The 16,607-nt window shown below is 52.9% G+C and overlaps 9 protein-coding genes across 9 annotated transcripts; 6 read left to right on the top strand and 3 right to left on the bottom strand.

Annotated features, from left to right (window-relative positions):
• Positions 1-167: 167 nt before the first annotated feature.
• On the top strand, positions 168-971 carry PODANS_5_5270 (uncharacterized protein; the record flags this gene model as incomplete). The annotated part of the gene is made up of 4 exons (XM_001905349.1): positions 168-351; positions 447-504; positions 571-686; positions 772-971. 4 exons carry the CDS (start codon positions 168-170, stop codon positions 969-971), a joined length of 558 nt encoding a protein of 185 aa, XP_001905384.1.
• Positions 972-1,719: 748 nt separating this feature from the next.
• PODANS_5_5260 (uncharacterized protein) lies at positions 1,720-3,975 on the top strand (the record flags this gene model as incomplete). The annotated part of the gene is made up of 2 exons (XM_001905348.1): positions 1,720-3,172; positions 3,236-3,975. 2 exons carry the CDS (start codon positions 1,720-1,722, stop codon positions 3,973-3,975), a joined length of 2,193 nt encoding a protein of 730 aa, XP_001905383.1.
• Positions 3,976-4,260: 285 nt separating this feature from the next.
• Positions 4,261-6,248, bottom strand: PODANS_5_5250 (uncharacterized protein; the record flags this gene model as incomplete). The annotated part of the gene is made up of 2 exons (XM_001905347.1): positions 4,261-5,994; positions 6,057-6,248. The coding sequence occupies 2 exons, from the start codon at positions 6,246-6,248 to the stop codon at positions 4,261-4,263; spliced, it is 1,926 nt and encodes a 641-aa protein (XP_001905382.1).
• Positions 6,249-6,867: 619 nt separating this feature from the next.
• PODANS_5_5240 (uncharacterized protein) lies at positions 6,868-7,676 on the top strand (the record flags this gene model as incomplete). Its single annotated transcript, XM_001905346.1, has 2 exons — positions 6,868-7,087; positions 7,162-7,676. The coding sequence occupies 2 exons, from the start codon at positions 6,868-6,870 to the stop codon at positions 7,674-7,676; spliced, it is 735 nt and encodes a 244-aa protein (XP_001905381.1).
• A 495-nt stretch (positions 7,677-8,171) lies between these two features.
• On the top strand, positions 8,172-9,242 carry PODANS_5_5230 (uncharacterized protein; the record flags this gene model as incomplete). Its single annotated transcript, XM_001905345.1, has 2 exons — positions 8,172-8,323; positions 8,387-9,242. 2 exons carry the CDS (start codon positions 8,172-8,174, stop codon positions 9,240-9,242), a joined length of 1,008 nt encoding a protein of 335 aa, XP_001905380.1.
• A 1,350-nt stretch (positions 9,243-10,592) lies between these two features.
• On the top strand, positions 10,593-12,106 carry PODANS_5_5220 (uncharacterized protein; the record flags this gene model as incomplete). Its single annotated transcript, XM_001905344.1, has 4 exons — positions 10,593-10,598; positions 10,774-10,903; positions 10,969-11,715; positions 11,781-12,106. 4 exons carry the CDS (start codon positions 10,593-10,595, stop codon positions 12,104-12,106), a joined length of 1,209 nt encoding a protein of 402 aa, XP_001905379.1.
• A 526-nt stretch (positions 12,107-12,632) lies between these two features.
• On the bottom strand, positions 12,633-13,559 carry PODANS_5_5210 (uncharacterized protein; the record flags this gene model as incomplete). Its single annotated transcript, XM_001905343.1, has 1 exon — positions 12,633-13,559. The coding sequence occupies one exon, from the start codon at positions 13,557-13,559 to the stop codon at positions 12,633-12,635; it is 927 nt and encodes a 308-aa protein (XP_001905378.1).
• Positions 13,560-14,192: 633 nt separating this feature from the next.
• PODANS_5_5200 (uncharacterized protein) lies at positions 14,193-14,677 on the bottom strand (the record flags this gene model as incomplete). The annotated part of the gene is made up of 4 exons (XM_001905342.1): positions 14,193-14,260; positions 14,313-14,376; positions 14,438-14,469; positions 14,536-14,677. The coding sequence occupies 4 exons, from the start codon at positions 14,675-14,677 to the stop codon at positions 14,193-14,195; spliced, it is 306 nt and encodes a 101-aa protein (XP_001905377.1).
• A 605-nt stretch (positions 14,678-15,282) lies between these two features.
• On the top strand, positions 15,283-16,385 carry PODANS_5_5190 (uncharacterized protein; the record flags this gene model as incomplete). The annotated part of the gene is made up of 2 exons (XM_001905341.1): positions 15,283-16,256; positions 16,319-16,385. 2 exons carry the CDS (start codon positions 15,283-15,285, stop codon positions 16,383-16,385), a joined length of 1,041 nt encoding a protein of 346 aa, XP_001905376.1.
• Between the last annotated feature and the right edge of the window lie 222 nt (positions 16,386-16,607).

The raw sequence follows: 16,607 nt of genomic DNA, 5'->3' as shown, positions 1-16,607 counted from the left end.
GAGCTGTCTATTGACCAGCTGGCCAGAAGCACTCAGCCAACAAACCACATTCTGGGTATTTCGTAAACACAACCACCAAGAAACCATTTTGTTCGTGCCCTCCGCGCCCAAACCCGCTGTGAGATTTGCCTGTCTAATATCACCCGCAGCTCACTCCAGACCTCAAAATGCAAGGCCTTCTGCTCTCGCTTTCCCTGCTCGCCTCGGCAGCTGTCGGCGTCCTCGCCTCCGATGACCTCAAGATCGATGTCACGCTCCCCGTTGAGTGCGATCGCGTAACCAAGAAGGGCGACAAGATCAATGTCCATTACAAGGGCACACTCAAGTCCAATGGCGAGAAGTTCGATTCGAGTTAGTCTCGTGCTTGCCCTCCGTCTCTGGCACCTGCATGGGGGCTTTGGGACGAAGCGATGGTCGATCGAAGCTGACAACAGCGTGCTTTCCAGGCTACGACCGTCAATCGCCATTCTCATTCAAGCTTGGAGCTGGCATGGTTATCAAGGGGTATCTACGCCCAACGGTCCAACTTCAACTGCAAATGAGGAGCGAAGGCTAACATCAATCACCTAGTTGGGACGAGGGTCTCGTCGATATGTGCATCGGCGAGAAGCGGACATTGACCATTGGCCCAAGCTACGGCTATGGTGACCGCAATGTTGGACCTATTCCCGCTGGATCTACTCTTGGTGCGTCATCAGCCCACCCGGGGTGTCTCCTGTGGTTTCTTTTGCTGTGATGTACAATTACTAACAATCCATTTCATCACTGTAGTCTTCGAAACGGAATTGGTTGGCATTGAGGGTGTGCCAAAACCCGAATCGATTGTTACCAAGTCGGCCACCGATGCTCCCGAGTCCACGGCAAGCGCGAAGGTTGTTGAAAAGGTGGCCAGCGTCGCCAAGCAGGCGGCTGAGGTTGTTGAGACCATCATTGCCGACACCGACGATACTCAGGAGCACAACGAGCTCTAGAAAACGGTATCTTGTACAAGGGTCTGTATATATACACACTGAGAGATACACAAAGAAAAAGAGAGCCATGCAAAGTTCCGGTCCATGTTCATCGAGTCTCACAGTTGTTTCATCTTGGCTTGTTTGTCAGTGACAATGTCGATGTTTTCATTGATGGCGTCGTGAACTAACTGCTGGCTTGTGGCCTGTCGTTTCATGTGGAGTGAAACAGGGCAGGATTGCTTTGTTCCCAGTATAACTCGGCCTGGGTGTGGTAACCTTGACGGTTCATAATTGCAATCAGCTTGAAGGCTCTTCCAAGCCAGCCGAAAATGACACGAAGGCGTGTACCTCCTTTACCAGTCGGATAGGTGCAAAGCTCTGCCCGCAATCTGCTGGTTAGAATGCTGACAAGACAGCCATGTAAGATCAGATGAATTGATTTAAACGTTTTGAGTTCATCGAGCAAGCCGCCTCGGCACCGTTGACCCCAGCTGCGCCTTCCCGTCAAAGTTAGTCCATAACGTTCCCTCCACATGGAATGATGTGGGTAAGCAAACGTCTGTGAGGACTGTTCCAACTTCATACCTCTTCGATACCCGGTATACAAGACTGAGACCCTTCACCTATGGACCACTGCCAGTTATAAACAAGCAGGTCCCCGCGAAGCCCCACGACATCTAGACGCATAGCCTGATGCGGTTCGGACCTGTCCCTCGACTACGTCAGCTTTGCTGCTGTTAGCTCTCATCAGAGCGTCCACCATACCATGTCGCGTCGACGGCGTGAACTTGCGCAAAACCACCCTCGGGCCGTGGTACTTATCTCTCGTTGTCGTTCTTGGCTCCCGCCGTTGAACTTCATAACCATCCATTATGCCTACTTCATCAGCGTTTGTCTGGTCTCGTCACTTGTCTTTTGGGGGTCGTCCAGTCCAGCTTGGAGCATCAGCTATACTGACAGCTTGTTCCTGGTTGTATCCGCCATGACGGAAGCTGGCTTGAACACAGTCAACCTAAGTCAACTGACAACGTGGCAGCAGTCGCTACTTTTTTTCCTCATCATATTTGGCAGCTCCATCTGGGTGTCTATATGGACGGTCATGACGAGGAAACACGCCTTCGAGCAACGCTTCCGGGATGTGATTCAATCAGAGCGCCGGCGACGAACTTCTCATGGAGGAAGCGCTCTCAGTCTCGGCAGATTACCGAATTTTCGTTCATCTCGGCGATCGCTATCATCGCACACAGCCCAGCACCAACCCGCAGCTTACAGACTGAGTTCCATAGATAACCAGCACGTTTCGCTTCCCCAAACGAACCGGCCCGAGGCTGATGCCACCACCAACTTTGGTCGAGCTTGTATCAATGTCGAAGCCTCCGAAAACACAAATCCCACTCATATCGCTTTTGTAGACACTCATCTCCCGAACATGCAAGTCCACGATGGGATCAAGGCCACGTCAACAGCGGCCCAACATGTCCCCCTCGATAACCAGCCAGTATACCGAAGCGTACTCGCTCATGGCAGGCCAGAAGAGGGCACAAAGTGTCATTCTGGCATGCGAAGCTTCCTCACTCATCGTTCCAGCAATAGAAACGCTCAGTTCTACGACCTGACCAACGAAGAACGGGAACAGCTAGGCGGTTGCGAGTATCGAGCGCTCAAAGTCCTTGCCTTGCTTGTGCCTGTCTACTTTGTCCTCTGGCAGTCTCTTGGCTGCATCGCGCTCGGTGCCTGGATCAACAACAACCAAGCCGAGCCGCCGCTGAGAAATGGCATAAACCCCTGGTGGCTGGGGATATTCAACGGCGCCTCGGCATTCAACAATTCAGGAATGTCGCTCTTGGATGCCAATATGATTCCCTTTCAGAACTCATACTTTGTTCTTGTCACCATGGGGCTGATGATTCTCGCCGGCAATACGGCCTATCCTGTCTTTTTGAGGCTCATTGTTTGGTCTCTCTTGAGGTTGTTATCTCTGGTGACACGAGAGGAGGAGTACAACCCCCTTAAGGACACCTTGAAATTTATTCTTCAGTACCCGCGCCGCATCTATACCAACCTCTTTCCCGCTCGCGCCACTTGGTGGCTATTGTTTATGCTCGTTTTGCTGAACAGCATTGACTGGGTCGCTTTCGAGGTTCTCAACATTGGCAACCCACCTATCGAAAGCATACCTCCTGGATCTCGCGTGCTTGATGGGTTGTTTCAAGCTATTGGTAAGCTGAACCGAGTCCTCTTTTATAGCACATGGTTGCTGATCTGTTGACCACTGGGTGTAGCCGTACGTTCGGGTGGGTTTTATGTTGTTCCCATCCCATCAGTATACATCGGACTGCAAGTCTTGTATGTGATCATGATGTATATATCAGCGTACCCGGTGGTGGTCACGATGCGACATTCAAACGTCTATGAAGAGCGGTCTCTTGGTATCTATGTTGAAGATGATGCGCTTGATTCAGATCCAGAACAATCTCCCCTCACTCATCACGGACCGCCACCCAGTAGGGTTTCCCCTCAAGGCGGCCTGTCAGCACTTCACCGAGCGTTTAGTTGGACGGTAACATGGCATGGTGTTGGGGCTCGACCACCTTCTTCTCTCCGGAGGCCCGAGTCGCGCATCAGCTTCATCAGCCAGCAGATACACGGACAACTGGCCCACGACCTCTGGTGGTTAAGTCTGGCGATTTTGGTCATCGTTACCATCAATACGAGCAACTTCATGGCAGATCCCATCAACTTCAGTGTTTTCAACGTCATATTCGAGGTGGTGTCGGCGTATGGCTGCGTTGGCATCAGCGTTGGAGTACCACACGACTCCTACAGCTTCTGTGGGGGTTGGCATCCCGTGTCAAAACTCTTACTTTGTGTTGTCATGCTTCGTGGCAGGCACAGGGGGTTACCGGTCGCCCTAGATAGGGCTGTTCGACTTCCCGGTGAGGAGCTTGAGCAGGAAGAGGAGGAGGATCATCAGATTAGGATGAGCATGGGGGGCAACCGTCGAGTTAGCAGTGAAGCCTAGTCAGCTCGTCTCTGGCGAGACAGTGAGGCCGGAACCGTACATTGCTTTTAACATGTAGATCTCGTCATTCGGGCAAATACGATGCATCGTAATCGTCAGCATTTCGGCGCTCTGTCTGTTATTTTGAACCAAGACATAGTCACATGTTTTTTTCAGTTACATGGATGTGTGAGCCTTCCAGTGCTCCTATAAAGGCAGGTATCTACTTTTCCTGAGATTGTGCTTCCCTTTCCACCAATCATCACTTGGTAGAAAGCTAACTGCCCATCGCACCACAGCTTGCTCTCATGTAAACCGAAGCTTCTTCTGTCGAGGATCGGCTGCTGTTGACTGCCTTCCTCTCTTCTTATCTTTGCTCTTCTTTGCTTCAGGAATACTGGGCTTGCCGGGTGGAGGGGTTGAAGCAGCCACCTGCTGAATGGCGTCTCGAATAGTTTGCCTCGAGAGACATAGATCAATGTGCTCATTGAACTGTCTTTCGTCAGGCGTTTGTGGTCGGTTGCATATTGGGCAGTCCCAAAGCTCCTCCTGCATCACCTCAGCAGGCTGTTTTTCCTTCTTCGGGTTGGGGAGAACTTCTTTGCCATGTCTCCAGAATGGACTGTCGGCCCCTGAGCTGCTCCCTGCGCGCTCAGCTAGGAGGACATCGTTGCGTGCTTCAGAGGGCCACTCCTCCCACTCTTCTCCAGTGCCAGCGGCTTTCTTTGGATTCATGCGGCTGGTAGATTCCCCAGTCTCTACAGAGCCCGCCCTCCTCGGTCTGAACCCAAAAAAGGCCATTGTATCTGGCCTTTTTGTGCTGAGTAGATGGGTACATCGGAGGCCCAGGAGGCGTAACTTGATATTAGGGACCTCTTGTTCAAGCTTCACCAGCATTGGCAGTGCGTAGTCGTACAAGTCATCGGCGAGATAGACCGCCTTTGGCGGAGCTATTTGACGTGTGAGCACCTCATACGTATGTAGCTTAACCTTGATGCAGAGAGTCCGACCTTTGCATTCAGCCCGCCGCATATCCTTTTCCAACTCTTCTGCTATTCGTCTGAGCTGCTCACGTAACTGGGTCGGATTATCCATGTCACGGAACGTGCGCTCTGTTCCAACACTCTTGCGCTCATACTCTTCGGCAGGCTGTATGCTCGTGCGTCCAAGGCCAAGATAGCACCGCAAAAGGAAGTTGTAGGTCTTCTCACCGAAAAGTTTCTCGATGAACTGTCGTTGAGTATAAATGTCGCCGCAGGTGCTTATGCCAATGGTACCAAGCTCCCGCTCTAGAACTCGTCCGATACCGTTGACTTGCCGGCACGAGAGGTTCCGCATGAACTCCATGATGACGACCCGGTCACGAGGAAGAACGTATTGTCCGTTAGGCTTATTCATGTTGGAGCAGATTTTCGCCAGACGTGCATTGGCTGCAATCCCTGCGGACACGGTGATGTGTGTCTTTTCATGTATCTCCCTTCTCATTTGGGACACCACATCGGCAGCATCCATGCCGTGGTCGATGCAGTACTGGGTGATGTTGAGATAGGCCTCGTCAATACTGGCACTTTCGAACCGGGGGTCGTAGTCTGCTAGGATCTCTCGCACCTCGGCAGCCTTTGCGTTATACTTGTCGAAATTGAGTGGAAGCAAAATGAGCTCAGGGCAGAGCTTTTTTGCCACGAAGCCGGCCATGCCGCTTCGACATCCAAATCTCCGAGCTACATAGTTACAGGTTGTCAGAACGCCCCCACCCACGGCAAAGGGGAGGTCTGCGAGCTCGGGACGGTCCAGTTGTTCAACAGCGGCGTAGAAGGCATCGCAATCGATATGAACAATGTGTTGAGTAAGATCACGTGAGGCCTCGAGTTGTGCAAGCAGCGCATCTGCAGCCCTGAGCTCCCGAGAGAGGTCTAGCTTCTCCAACTGTCGCTTTTTGGCGAGGATTTGATCAATCTTGACCGTCAGGGCTTTGTCTCTTTCCTCCTCACGGTTGAAGAACTTGGAACCTTTGGAAGAATTATAGATAACTTCGGCGACCTGAGACCGGTAGTCAGAACTCGGCACTGCAATATCAGGAGACTTGGAAGCGATGGGTTTACCTTGGACTGATCAACCTTGTCCTGGCCGGCCTTTGTCAAGGACGGACCAAGAAGTGAGTACTTTAGCGAGGCAAGATCGGCATTGGTATTTTCACTATCTGGATCTTGAGGTCGTGCTATTTGGTCCTTGAATGGTCCAAGCTCTGGAGAGCATGGCTCCTTTGCTTGCTGTGCTGACTCGCCCGAGGTCATCTGGAAATGTCAATCAGGTGGCGTAGAATATTAAGACCTAGCAAAGACATCTCAGTTCATCGACTAAAATTTGTACCAATCGTCGAAGAATGTTAGGTGTGCTGTGAAAAGGATGTTGAAAAGTGACGCGTAGTGCGGGGGGATGAGGAAGAGACGCGTTCGATTGGGCCTCACGTCAGCAGCGCCAGATCACGGGACGCCAAGAGCTCATCGACCACGAAGAGCTGGAGAGGCCTGGACGAACTTGGCAACGAATACTGATTTAACTTCTAGTCTTCTACAAAAGTCCAACCAATCTTATAGACTGAAGCTCGAAAAGTTCCCGGTAAAGTGAGAGACCAAGGATGGAAGGTTTCGAGAGCTTTGCTGCTACACTACTTGTATGTACCAACCTGCATCAGGGAGCCGAACGCGAAAAGCACGGACCATGCACTTAAAGATTTACGCGTGTGGTCGTGGCACAGTCGCGTCTGGACCCCCTTGAACTCGATGGCTGGTTTCGTCTTTCTTTGCTTGTCACTCGAGCAACCTCGACAGCGTCCGTGTGGTTTCTTTTGATGAGGGTACGGATATTTCCAACATTGTTACTCCCAAGTTGTCAATGCATTGATCTGTGAAAATGGTCATCAAGCGCAAACGGTCCGACTCGCACCTGAGCTCCTTTAGCTCAGCCCTTGCATCACCACCTCGGGCGAGCAGCTTCAACTTCGATGCCATCAGTGCGATGGATACGGCTAGGCGCGGCTTCTTTTCGCCCCGTCTCCCCACCTCTTCACACATGCCTGGCCGCACCAGGAAGCGCTTCCGCGATAATAGGCCACCTGAGGCAATCATTCACCGTAGGAGCCCCCCGATTCGTTTTACCATGATGAGTTTGGGCACAGTGACTTACCTCTCTTTTTTCATCTCGCAGAACGTACCCTAAATCTGCTATTCTCTGCACAACAGCAGCAACATACTCATCAACAAGCGCCGTCGCCGCCCCAAGTTCAAGTCACTGAACCGACTCCAACCTTAGTTCCCTCAGAGGTGCACCCCGACCAACACCAACGCTCCCTCCACAGCTTCTGGAAGCTCCCCACACGAACTGTGGCTAGCCCGTCGTCGTCTCAGGCGTCTTTGACCTCTTCGCCATCCCCAATTGCGATGCCCAACTCATCCACAGCGGTGGTTTCAACAACATGTGACGACTGTGGCGTGGGGCTGCTGGAATCGGATGCCTGTGGTGATCAAGATGGCATCATGATGGATATAGATGGAGGCGGCGAAATGGGAGAAAACACGTGCGGAGCGTGTGGGAAGACGGTATGCTTCAGCTGCTCGGTCAGCAATCTTGGGGAGCACAGGCGATGTTTGGCTTGCGCTGGGAGACGGGACTGGGGGGCAGCCAACGGGAGCGGGCGGACCCAGGGTGTTGACGTGTACTGATGGGCCGAGTGAGAAATGGCGGGCTTTAGTTCAAGATTTGTTCAAGTGGCTGGGAAGCATGGCGTCACGGAGTGGATTTGTGTATACACTGTGTCTGAGTAAGTTGTGGGTGTTTGTTGATACCTCTTGGTCGGATGGTGTTTGTGGTTTGAGGCAATCAAGAGTTAACTGGATCTGGGACAGGGTTTTCTGGTGGACGATACATTCTAGTTATTTCATTCAAAAGACATGCTCAGACCTGATTTTTCTTTATTATGCGCTTTGCTCTGTGAATTCGCTGGTGACATGAAGTGCAACTGACCACGGACGTCAGTGCGGGGCAGAGCTCCAAGTAGCTACCTACCTATCTAACCCCACCTGAGCTAGGTGGTAGCCCAACCGTCCATGTGGCAAGGAGCTGCTTCTCCCATTCCTCGATGCTACTCGATTCAGATAACCAGCTCAGATTCTTTGTGTTATTTTCAAAGTTCCTTTGAAACTCAGCCCCCAGACAACATGGCCACACGGGATGCTAGCCATGCTGGATCCTGGTACGATGATGATGAGAAGGAGTTGTCATCGCAGCTCGACGGGTTCCTAAGCCGTGTGCCTGACCAGCTGGATGACCATGGTCTCCCTGTGCCTGGCGCCCGAGTGATCATAGCTCCGTAAGCGAGAAACAGCCCGGTGTCTTGTGAGAGATGATTCAATATGCTGACTTTGATTCGAAGCCATGCCGGCTATTCATATTCTGGGCCTTGCGCAGCCTGGGCCTACAAGGCTCTCGACCTCAGAGCGGCGAAACGGGTCTTCATTCTCGGACCGTCCCACACATATTATCTTCGCGGATGCGCGTTAACCACATTCAGCAAATATGCAACACCCTTTGGGGACCTCGTGGTGGATAGGAACACGATAAACGAGCTGAGGGAAACGGGCAAGTTCACCGATATACCCGCCCGCCGAGACGTCGATGAACATTCTCTGGAAATGCACGTTCCGTTCCTCTGGAAGAGACTTCAGCAGACCTTCGGAGACGACAGCACAAAGTACCCGCCCATAGTTCCGATACTCGTGGGCGATGGATCTGCCGAAGAAGAAAAGGCCTTTGGAAAGTTGCTGTCCTCGTACCTGAAGGACCCCACCACAGCCTGGATCGTCTCGTCCGATTTCTGTCACTGGGGATCCCGATTCAGCTACCGACCTCATTTTTCTGACGGTGCGATTCGTGACATGGACGCGCCACGGTCCAAGGGTGTGCGGCACGAAGTCCTGAACGTCACCCCGCCAGATTGGAGCAAACTCGGCATCAGTTCTGGAGAGCCTGAGATCCACGATGTCATCAAAGTGCTGGACCAGTTGGCCATGGATGCCGTGGAGTCTGGTGAGCATAGTGAATTCTACAAGGTGGTTCAGGATAGCCACAACACTGTCTGTGGCAGGCATCCAATTGGTGTAATCATGGCAGCCTTGGAAGCCGTTGATGGAAAAGGAAAGTTCAAATTTGTGCAGTACCAGAGAAGCAATTTGGTGAAGAAGAGCTTCGACTTCAGCGTCAGCTATGCCTCTGCTTATGCGGTAGTCTGACTTGACGTTGAGAAAGGGGGCACCGGTTCTTGGCTGGGCATGGTTTGGAGTGCTTTACAGAGCGGCGGGAAGTAGTTTGGTGGTTTAATCAGCTAGATGTTTGCAGCTACTGACAGAGGCATGTTTCGTAAATCGAGGTTCGGTCTGTACGCCAGAAGATGCTTGTGATGTTGCAGCAACCCGAAAAGGTGCCGATGGAAGAGGCCCAAACTCGGCCGCCCTGGCCACGATGTCTTGACTGTTTTCCGCACACCAGGCCCCGAGCCCAAGCGGCGGTCCTCAAGAGGGCCTTGTGCTGTACACTCCCCATTCCTTTCCCCGCGGTGGGGTAACGGCACTGAGCCGCCCACGCCATAGTTGGGGCTGAGTCGTGCAGCATGCAGGTGTTTATAGTTGGGTTCGGGAAGCGTGCTCTGTTGGGATAAGCATCAAAGGAATGATGCCGGCTTCGTTGGAGGGGTTGGACAGCAAAAAGAGCCATGACAAGACAGTGACATTGTCGTCGCTTTCATACTGAGCACGGGGCCGATGTCTGTTTGACGATTGAACGTGCCTGACGATCGCCGTTCTGAAACAGTTTTTGCTGCCGAGCCTGCCCCGGCCTGCGTTGGATTTAAGCTGCTTCTTGCCAAGACGGCTCTTCGTAACCAGCCAAGCGCTTCAAATCAGCGACCCACTTCACCGGTGATCCCCTCGAGAATCGAGACCCAGTCGTTGACCGTGATTCGCACTCGATTCAGACCTTGACCTGGGGAATGGCCGTCCGGGACATCTGGTGCTGGTTATTACATACAGCCTATTCCACCAATCATCCCATGCATATTCATACAATTGCCGTTGCGAGAAAGGAACATGGCAAAGGTAGGTACTCGGTGTAGGATCCACTGCAACCTTTAACAGTTCCAGAGCAGGGGTTCATGATCCCGACGCGAGCGAGCGGCTGTTCTGCGAGCAAACGTGAGACCGCGCCACAAACCCGCTAACCTCGTTTGGGCCGACCTCCTGAGATTCCTCTTGTGTCTGATGGCCTTCGCCTGAAAAAGCTACCATTCATTAACACAGCCGTGCCCACCGCCGTTTTTTGTCCCCTGTTTGAACTTCTTTTCAATTTTTGGCGCTTGTGTTTTCCCTGTTCATTTTCGCGATCTCGATACCCTCTCCTCCAGCGTGGTTTCTTTTGTGCCAGCAATATCATCCTACATAGACTACTACCACCGTCAACACCACACCACACCCAACCTCATTACACTCGCGAATAGGGTACCGAGCGCCTCCCACCGCGCTCCCCTCCCCCTCCACTTTCCCCATAGCCCTTGCGAGCAGGCTCTTCGCGCTCCCACAACAAACAACATGAGTGTGAGTATATGCTGTCACTTTTTGCCATTTATGAACTTGGGAACCGATGCTCTAGAACTCTCCATGTCTCATACGCCCTCGTGGTCGAGTATGCCAAGCACAGTGCCCCTGAAACATTCTTTGCAGTTCCTTACTGCTGTTGAGACAGATTGCTGACCAAACTGCTTGTTTTCAGTACGCAGGGTACAACCCAAACAGCAACCCCTATAATCAAGGTGGTGGCGGCGGCGGCTACGGCCAGGGCGGATATGGTGGAGGAAATAGCCCCAGCGGCTACAGCAATCCTTTCGACGACCGTAATGCGGGTGAGTTCTGAGCAGCTACGACCTTTGCTGGACAAGTTGATTTTCTAACCCCAAAGGCGCGATAGCCAATGTCGAGATGAACTCGCTCCCCACATCCTCCTCTAGACCAACCCAGAGTTCGATCCTCCAAAAATGTTCCGAAATCAGCAACGATGTTCGCAGCCTCGAAGCCCTTCTAGACAAGTTTTCCAATCTCCAGGTAAAGCTATCGGGTGCGACAAACCAAGGGGCCGTCCGAGATGAAATCGATACTCTAACGGCAAACATCATGGACCGGTTCAGGGCGCTGAAGGACCGTGTTCGGGACGTCAAGACCGACGACCACCAGCTAGGGGGCAACAACAGGCAGGTCGGGCTGGTCGAGCGACAGGTTCAGGCTGCCATTCAAAAATTCCAGTCGCTGGAGGGCGAGAACAGGAAGAGGATACGAGATCAGACAGAACGTCAAATCCGCATCGTGAAGGGCGACATCAGCGACGCTGACATGCGCCGGATGGTGGACAGCGAGCCCGCCGTCTTCTCGCAGGCACTTATGCAAAGCAACCGCTCCGGTCAGGCGAGCTCTGTCCTGGCAGCAGTGCGGCAGCGCCACCAGGAGATGCTGGAAGTGGAGAAGAGGTTGAACGAGCTTGTGGAGCTCATGGAGGAGATGCAAGAGTTGCTGGTGAAGCAAGAAGCGGTCGTCATGCAGATCGACCAGCACGCCGAGCAGGCCGCAGAGGATATGGTCAAGGCGAATGACGAGCTCGTGGTGGCCGTAACAACCGCCAGGAAAACGCGCAAGAAGAAGTGGATTTGCCTCGGCATCTGCGGTACGTTGCCACCCCTGAAAAACATGCCCCCTTGGTGAAAGTTTGGTGCTGACAAGAGTGACTAGTCGCCATTATTGTCATTATCGTTGTGGCTGTCGTGGCCTATGTGATGATAACAAGACAGACAGCCCCAGCTCCGGCCGCTCCGGCCGCCGCCCCTGCCCCTGCCCCTACTCCTGCCCCTACTCCGGCTGCCGAACAGAAACGGAGCATCTTTGAACGAAACGTTTTCGATGATCTTCATATGAACGATGCTCGTGCCGTCAAACTCGCTGGCGAGCCAAGCGGTCAACTCTCGCAGATCTCGAGGAGGCGGCTAAACAGAGTGCCAGATCAACCCATGCACAAGCGATTTGTTGTTGAGTGGGATGTGGGATCTGATGGCTCTTGAAAGGGTTCTCAAGCCCTCAATTCATAAATAATAGGAAGATGACTTGCTAACAAGTCCTCAACCCAACGCATCCATGTTTGTGTTGGTGATGAGCTGCGCCGAGGCGCCCGGAAAGCTTGTTGGCTTGTCATTTGCATGTCGTAATCGGTACCGGGTGGGTTCTCGTTATAAACCAGGGGCATGGATTGTCCTTGATTCTGTATACATTTGTTTTGTTTCCAGGGAGGAGTATAGGTCGTTAACACAGTCTGTGTCGTTATGGGATACCAAGGTAAAATGGCATTGGTCACGATAGCTTTTGAAGCCAATGCTTTGTCATAGCATAGCAAAGGGGTTTAATACACTTTTTTTCGTATTGATTACCGGACTATTAATCCGCCCATATAAAATAATGCCGAACGGCCCCCATACGCCAATTCTGATGATGACTGGCAAATGGCTATGCCATTTCAAACTGATGACGAGCCTAAGCCATATAACAGCTCCAGAAAAGCCAGTAGCTACAAACGCTCGTATCTCTCTCGTCTCAATCTTGCAAGCGGTCTGAGCCCTCAACTGTAGGAGCAAATTGATGGCCCGCTGAGACCTCAGGAGCCATGTCACCATGATCATGCTCCCGCATTATTCGCTGTCTCTCTGCACCCACCTCAGCCACCTTCCGTAGAACCGCCATCCGCTTCTCAAAGTCCTGGAGCAACGCTGCATATTCATCTGACGATGATGGGCTTTGTTTTGGCTGGGGACGGCGTTGCTGCCCTTCACCGCTCGCACCGGAAGAGTGCATATCACCAACTTCAGAAGCCTGCATTTTTCCCGTTGTTGATGAAGCGGCCAAAGATATGGGCGGCTCGAGGCTCACACCTTCTACCTTTAATACCAGTCCCCCGCCGCCGCCGTCCATCTTGGCCATGCTTGCTGATGTGACAGCCCAGTCAGGCGATAGGCTGCTTGCCCAGGCTACTTCAAACCCAATATCGCCCTCTCGTTGATCCATATCTATGATGACGGCACGGTGACCGGGACCAGTTTTATCCTCGCTGCCGTCTTGTTTTGTGTAGTGGTACTGCGTCAGCTCGGCAGACAAGATCTCTGGATCGTCATCGGCAAAAATGTACCGAACCGCCGGATGGTGAATGGTCTGCCTGCTCGAAGCATGCGAGGTGGAAGTGAGGAGCACAAAGGGCGGGGAGAATGTCGGTTGGGGCGCAGGCTGCGGTTGTGGCGGAGAGGAGGAGGATGGCGGACGGTACATGGGTTCATCATGAGATGTCCCATGTGAGAGAGCTGCAGACGCAGGCCGTGGATAGGCGCCGGAATCATGGCTATCCCGGTCGCGACGTAGACTGGATCTGCTGGCCCTGCCAGTGACAGACGGACGCGGGCTCGGGGGGATGGAAGAGGCGTGGTAACCTGCAGCAGCGGAGCTGGGTCGTTCGAAAGCGGGACCGGTCATGACTGATTTTGCCTATAGTTCTGGCTTGGTAGGCTAGATGGGAATCTAACAGCGAGCGGGAATTGATAGAGAGATAGAGAAAGCGCGTTTCGGTGTGGCATATTGCTTGCGAAGACCAGGTTAGGGGAAATGGGCAGCCTTGAGACGCCTAGGCAGAACCTCAATCCATCACGCGGAGTATTCAACAGAAAGGCAAACAAAACACTACTGGTCAATCCTGGGTGACAGATGGGTGACAAAACCAAGGTTGGCTTTGCGGGTTGGACCTATGCAGCAATGGCAATGCAGGCAGTTGGAGCTGTCAACGAGATCGCCGCATTCCCTTTATCTTATCTACCGACCTGGACGCACGCCTATCTGGTGATCAAGCATGTGACGCTAAGTCAAGGGTACGAGCTGAAAACGGGGCGATGGACGGCCCACCCGCCCGCCTCGTCTGGGGGCAGCTGAAAACAGTGTATTCTTGGGATGATAGGAGTTTATCAGCCTCACCCCGAAATGGGTGTAAATATATGTACATGTTACCGGCGAGGAAGAAAGCATGAAAACCATACAGAAGTACTTCCTCTTAAACGCCGCCCAATGCAAAATGCCCCAAGGTAAAACTTAGCATGGCACCGACAAGTCGATAACCTACACACTGGCCAAAGCCTGTGCTGCATCCCTCATCGTCTGGTTCGTTTGGTCGGCCCATTCAAACCCTACCATGATGTTAGACAAATTGCTGCAAGAAAGGGCAACCCACGAGCTTACTCTGTCGGCACATCGGACATTGTCCCTTGGCTGAGTCTTGCTTCATCCACTCCAGAATGCAGTGCTGCAAGCCAATATCAGTACAACCGCCGGCTCCATTCAGGAATGCTTCTCCATCTGCTCACCATGTGAAAGTTGTGTCCGCATTTTCCAGATACTTTGGGTTACACAGAAAGTCAACAAACGCCATTCCGCTGATAGCCGCAGGCTGTGTGGAACTCACAAAGGATGCAGTCATCGCCGGGATATTTGCAGGCAGGGCATGTGTTGTCAAAGGGGTTCTGGCAGATACCGCAAAGATCATCTTCGGGAAGATCCCATCGCCATGTCGCGACCGCGTTCCACCTCTTGATCTTGACCTTCATCGCTGGCAGATTTCCGGCGAGTCTAACAATCCGGTGGCTTATAGGGTCGTTTTATTTGTCGGTAGTCTCTGTTGGAGTGTCTATGGAGTCTCTCATCCGATGTTGAGAGCGGGAGAGGTGCTGGCGCCGCCGTTATCAGTTCTCCCTGCAACGGCAGCCAAGTGTTAGTGGGTCATGGCGTAATTAGGCGCTTGCTGTGGCCCAAGCTCCTCGACCCTCCCCAGGAATTTCAAAAGTTTCCCTCTCCAAATCCCCGACCACCTCTTCCCCCCAAGCAGCTTTCAACGACAAAGAACCAAGTCCTGGACCCCGCACCTACAGAATCCTAGGGTCGTCACCACGCATCTCTCCCACTTGTCTTTCTCCAAGACAACGCCTGTCCTTGGAAACCAGTCGTCCCTCCGGGCCCCGTCACGGCTACGGGTGCAGGGAATCCTAGCAGGTTCTCGGGAACAGGAACGAGCCAAAAGCCCGGCATCGTTCGAGTGTTTAAGCAGCTGCTTGGCGCTCGCTTATCGTGCTCAAACATCTCCAACTACAAGCACAAATCTCCCCCTCCAGAACCAGACCAATCCTCCGCGACTGCACCAATTGACACTGCCACCATGGCTTCTCTCTTTATACTTCGCCCTTTACGGGTTTCGCTGCCTCGATCTGGCTCGCAGCAGCTTCGTCAGCCAGCTGCCAAAGCCGCGGGGGTGCGCCGGTCTTTTTCCAGCTATCTTGTGACTCCCCAAGAACTTGCCGAAGCCCTCAAGAAGGCCCCTCCTTCGCCCATCTCGTCCGAGCCCCGCGTTATTCCTCTGTGTGCCTCGTGGTTTCTGCCAAACGACCCGGAAGGCCGGACAGGTATCGACGTCTTTCGAGAGAAGCGAATTCCAAAAGCCCGGTTCTTTGATCTGGACAAGGTGATCGACAAGCACAGCGAATACCCACACATGCTCCCAACCCCAAAAGGCTTCGCTGCGGCCATGAGCGAGCTGGGCATCCGGCACGAGGACACAGTGGTTGTATACGATAGCAAGGAGCTGGGAATCTTCAGTGCGCCCCGAGTCGGCTGGACATTGAAGACGTTTGGCCACCCACGGGTGCATATTTTGAACAACTTCAGGTTATGGGTAGAACAGGGTCTGCCAACTGAGTCGGGGAATGTATGGACTGTCGAGTGCGGCACGTACCCCATCCCCGAAATGGACGAAGCGAAAGTGGCACACTTTGAGGATGTGCGTGAGGTAGCTCTTGATTACAACAAGGAGGGCGCTGAGGGCGTCCAAATTCTGGATGCGAGATCATATGGCCGTTGGTCCGGCAAGGACCCTGAGCCAAGACCGGGGCTTTCTTCGGGACACATGCCCGGCTCCATCAACATTCCCTTTGACGCTGTCTTGGATCCCCAGACCAAGGCCTTCCTTCCTGTAGACAAGCTGAAGCAGGTTTTCAAGGAAAAGGGCGTTGACCCGGCAAAACCCATCATCTCCAGTTGTGGCACGGGAGTGACAGCATGTGTGCTCGAGACGGCGCTCAACGAGGCCCAGTATGGCTCTCCAGAGACAAGGAAGGTCTACGACGGGAGCTGGACGTGAGTTTCTTGCCCGAGGTGTATTCGTTAATTGGTTAGTGTTGCTAACTTTGACGTCGCAGGGAATGGGCCCAGAGAGTGAAGCCCTCGGATTCGCTGATTCGCACCGTGGAGCAACACAGCGAGTGATACAGCACTGCTATGACAACAACCCCAACTTAGAAATCACTGCTCACTGGATTCCATATTTATTGTACATGATCAGTTATTCAAACCGACCATGCGAGCTTCTGGCCTTTCCTCGCATTTCAACAAGACACACCTTTGTGGACACAAACGGAGCGAGGGCTGGGCTGTGTTCGCGGGGTAGTAGTCATCTACGCATTACAGATGTTACACAGATCAGGGGTG

The sequence above is a fragment of the Podospora anserina genome, chromosome 5, assembly GCF_000226545.1.
Source record: "Podospora anserina S mat+ genomic DNA chromosome 5, supercontig 5".
NCBI lineage: Eukaryota > Fungi > Ascomycota > Sordariomycetes > Sordariales > Podosporaceae > Podospora > Podospora anserina.
This window is presented reverse-complemented; position numbering and strand designations above follow the sequence as displayed.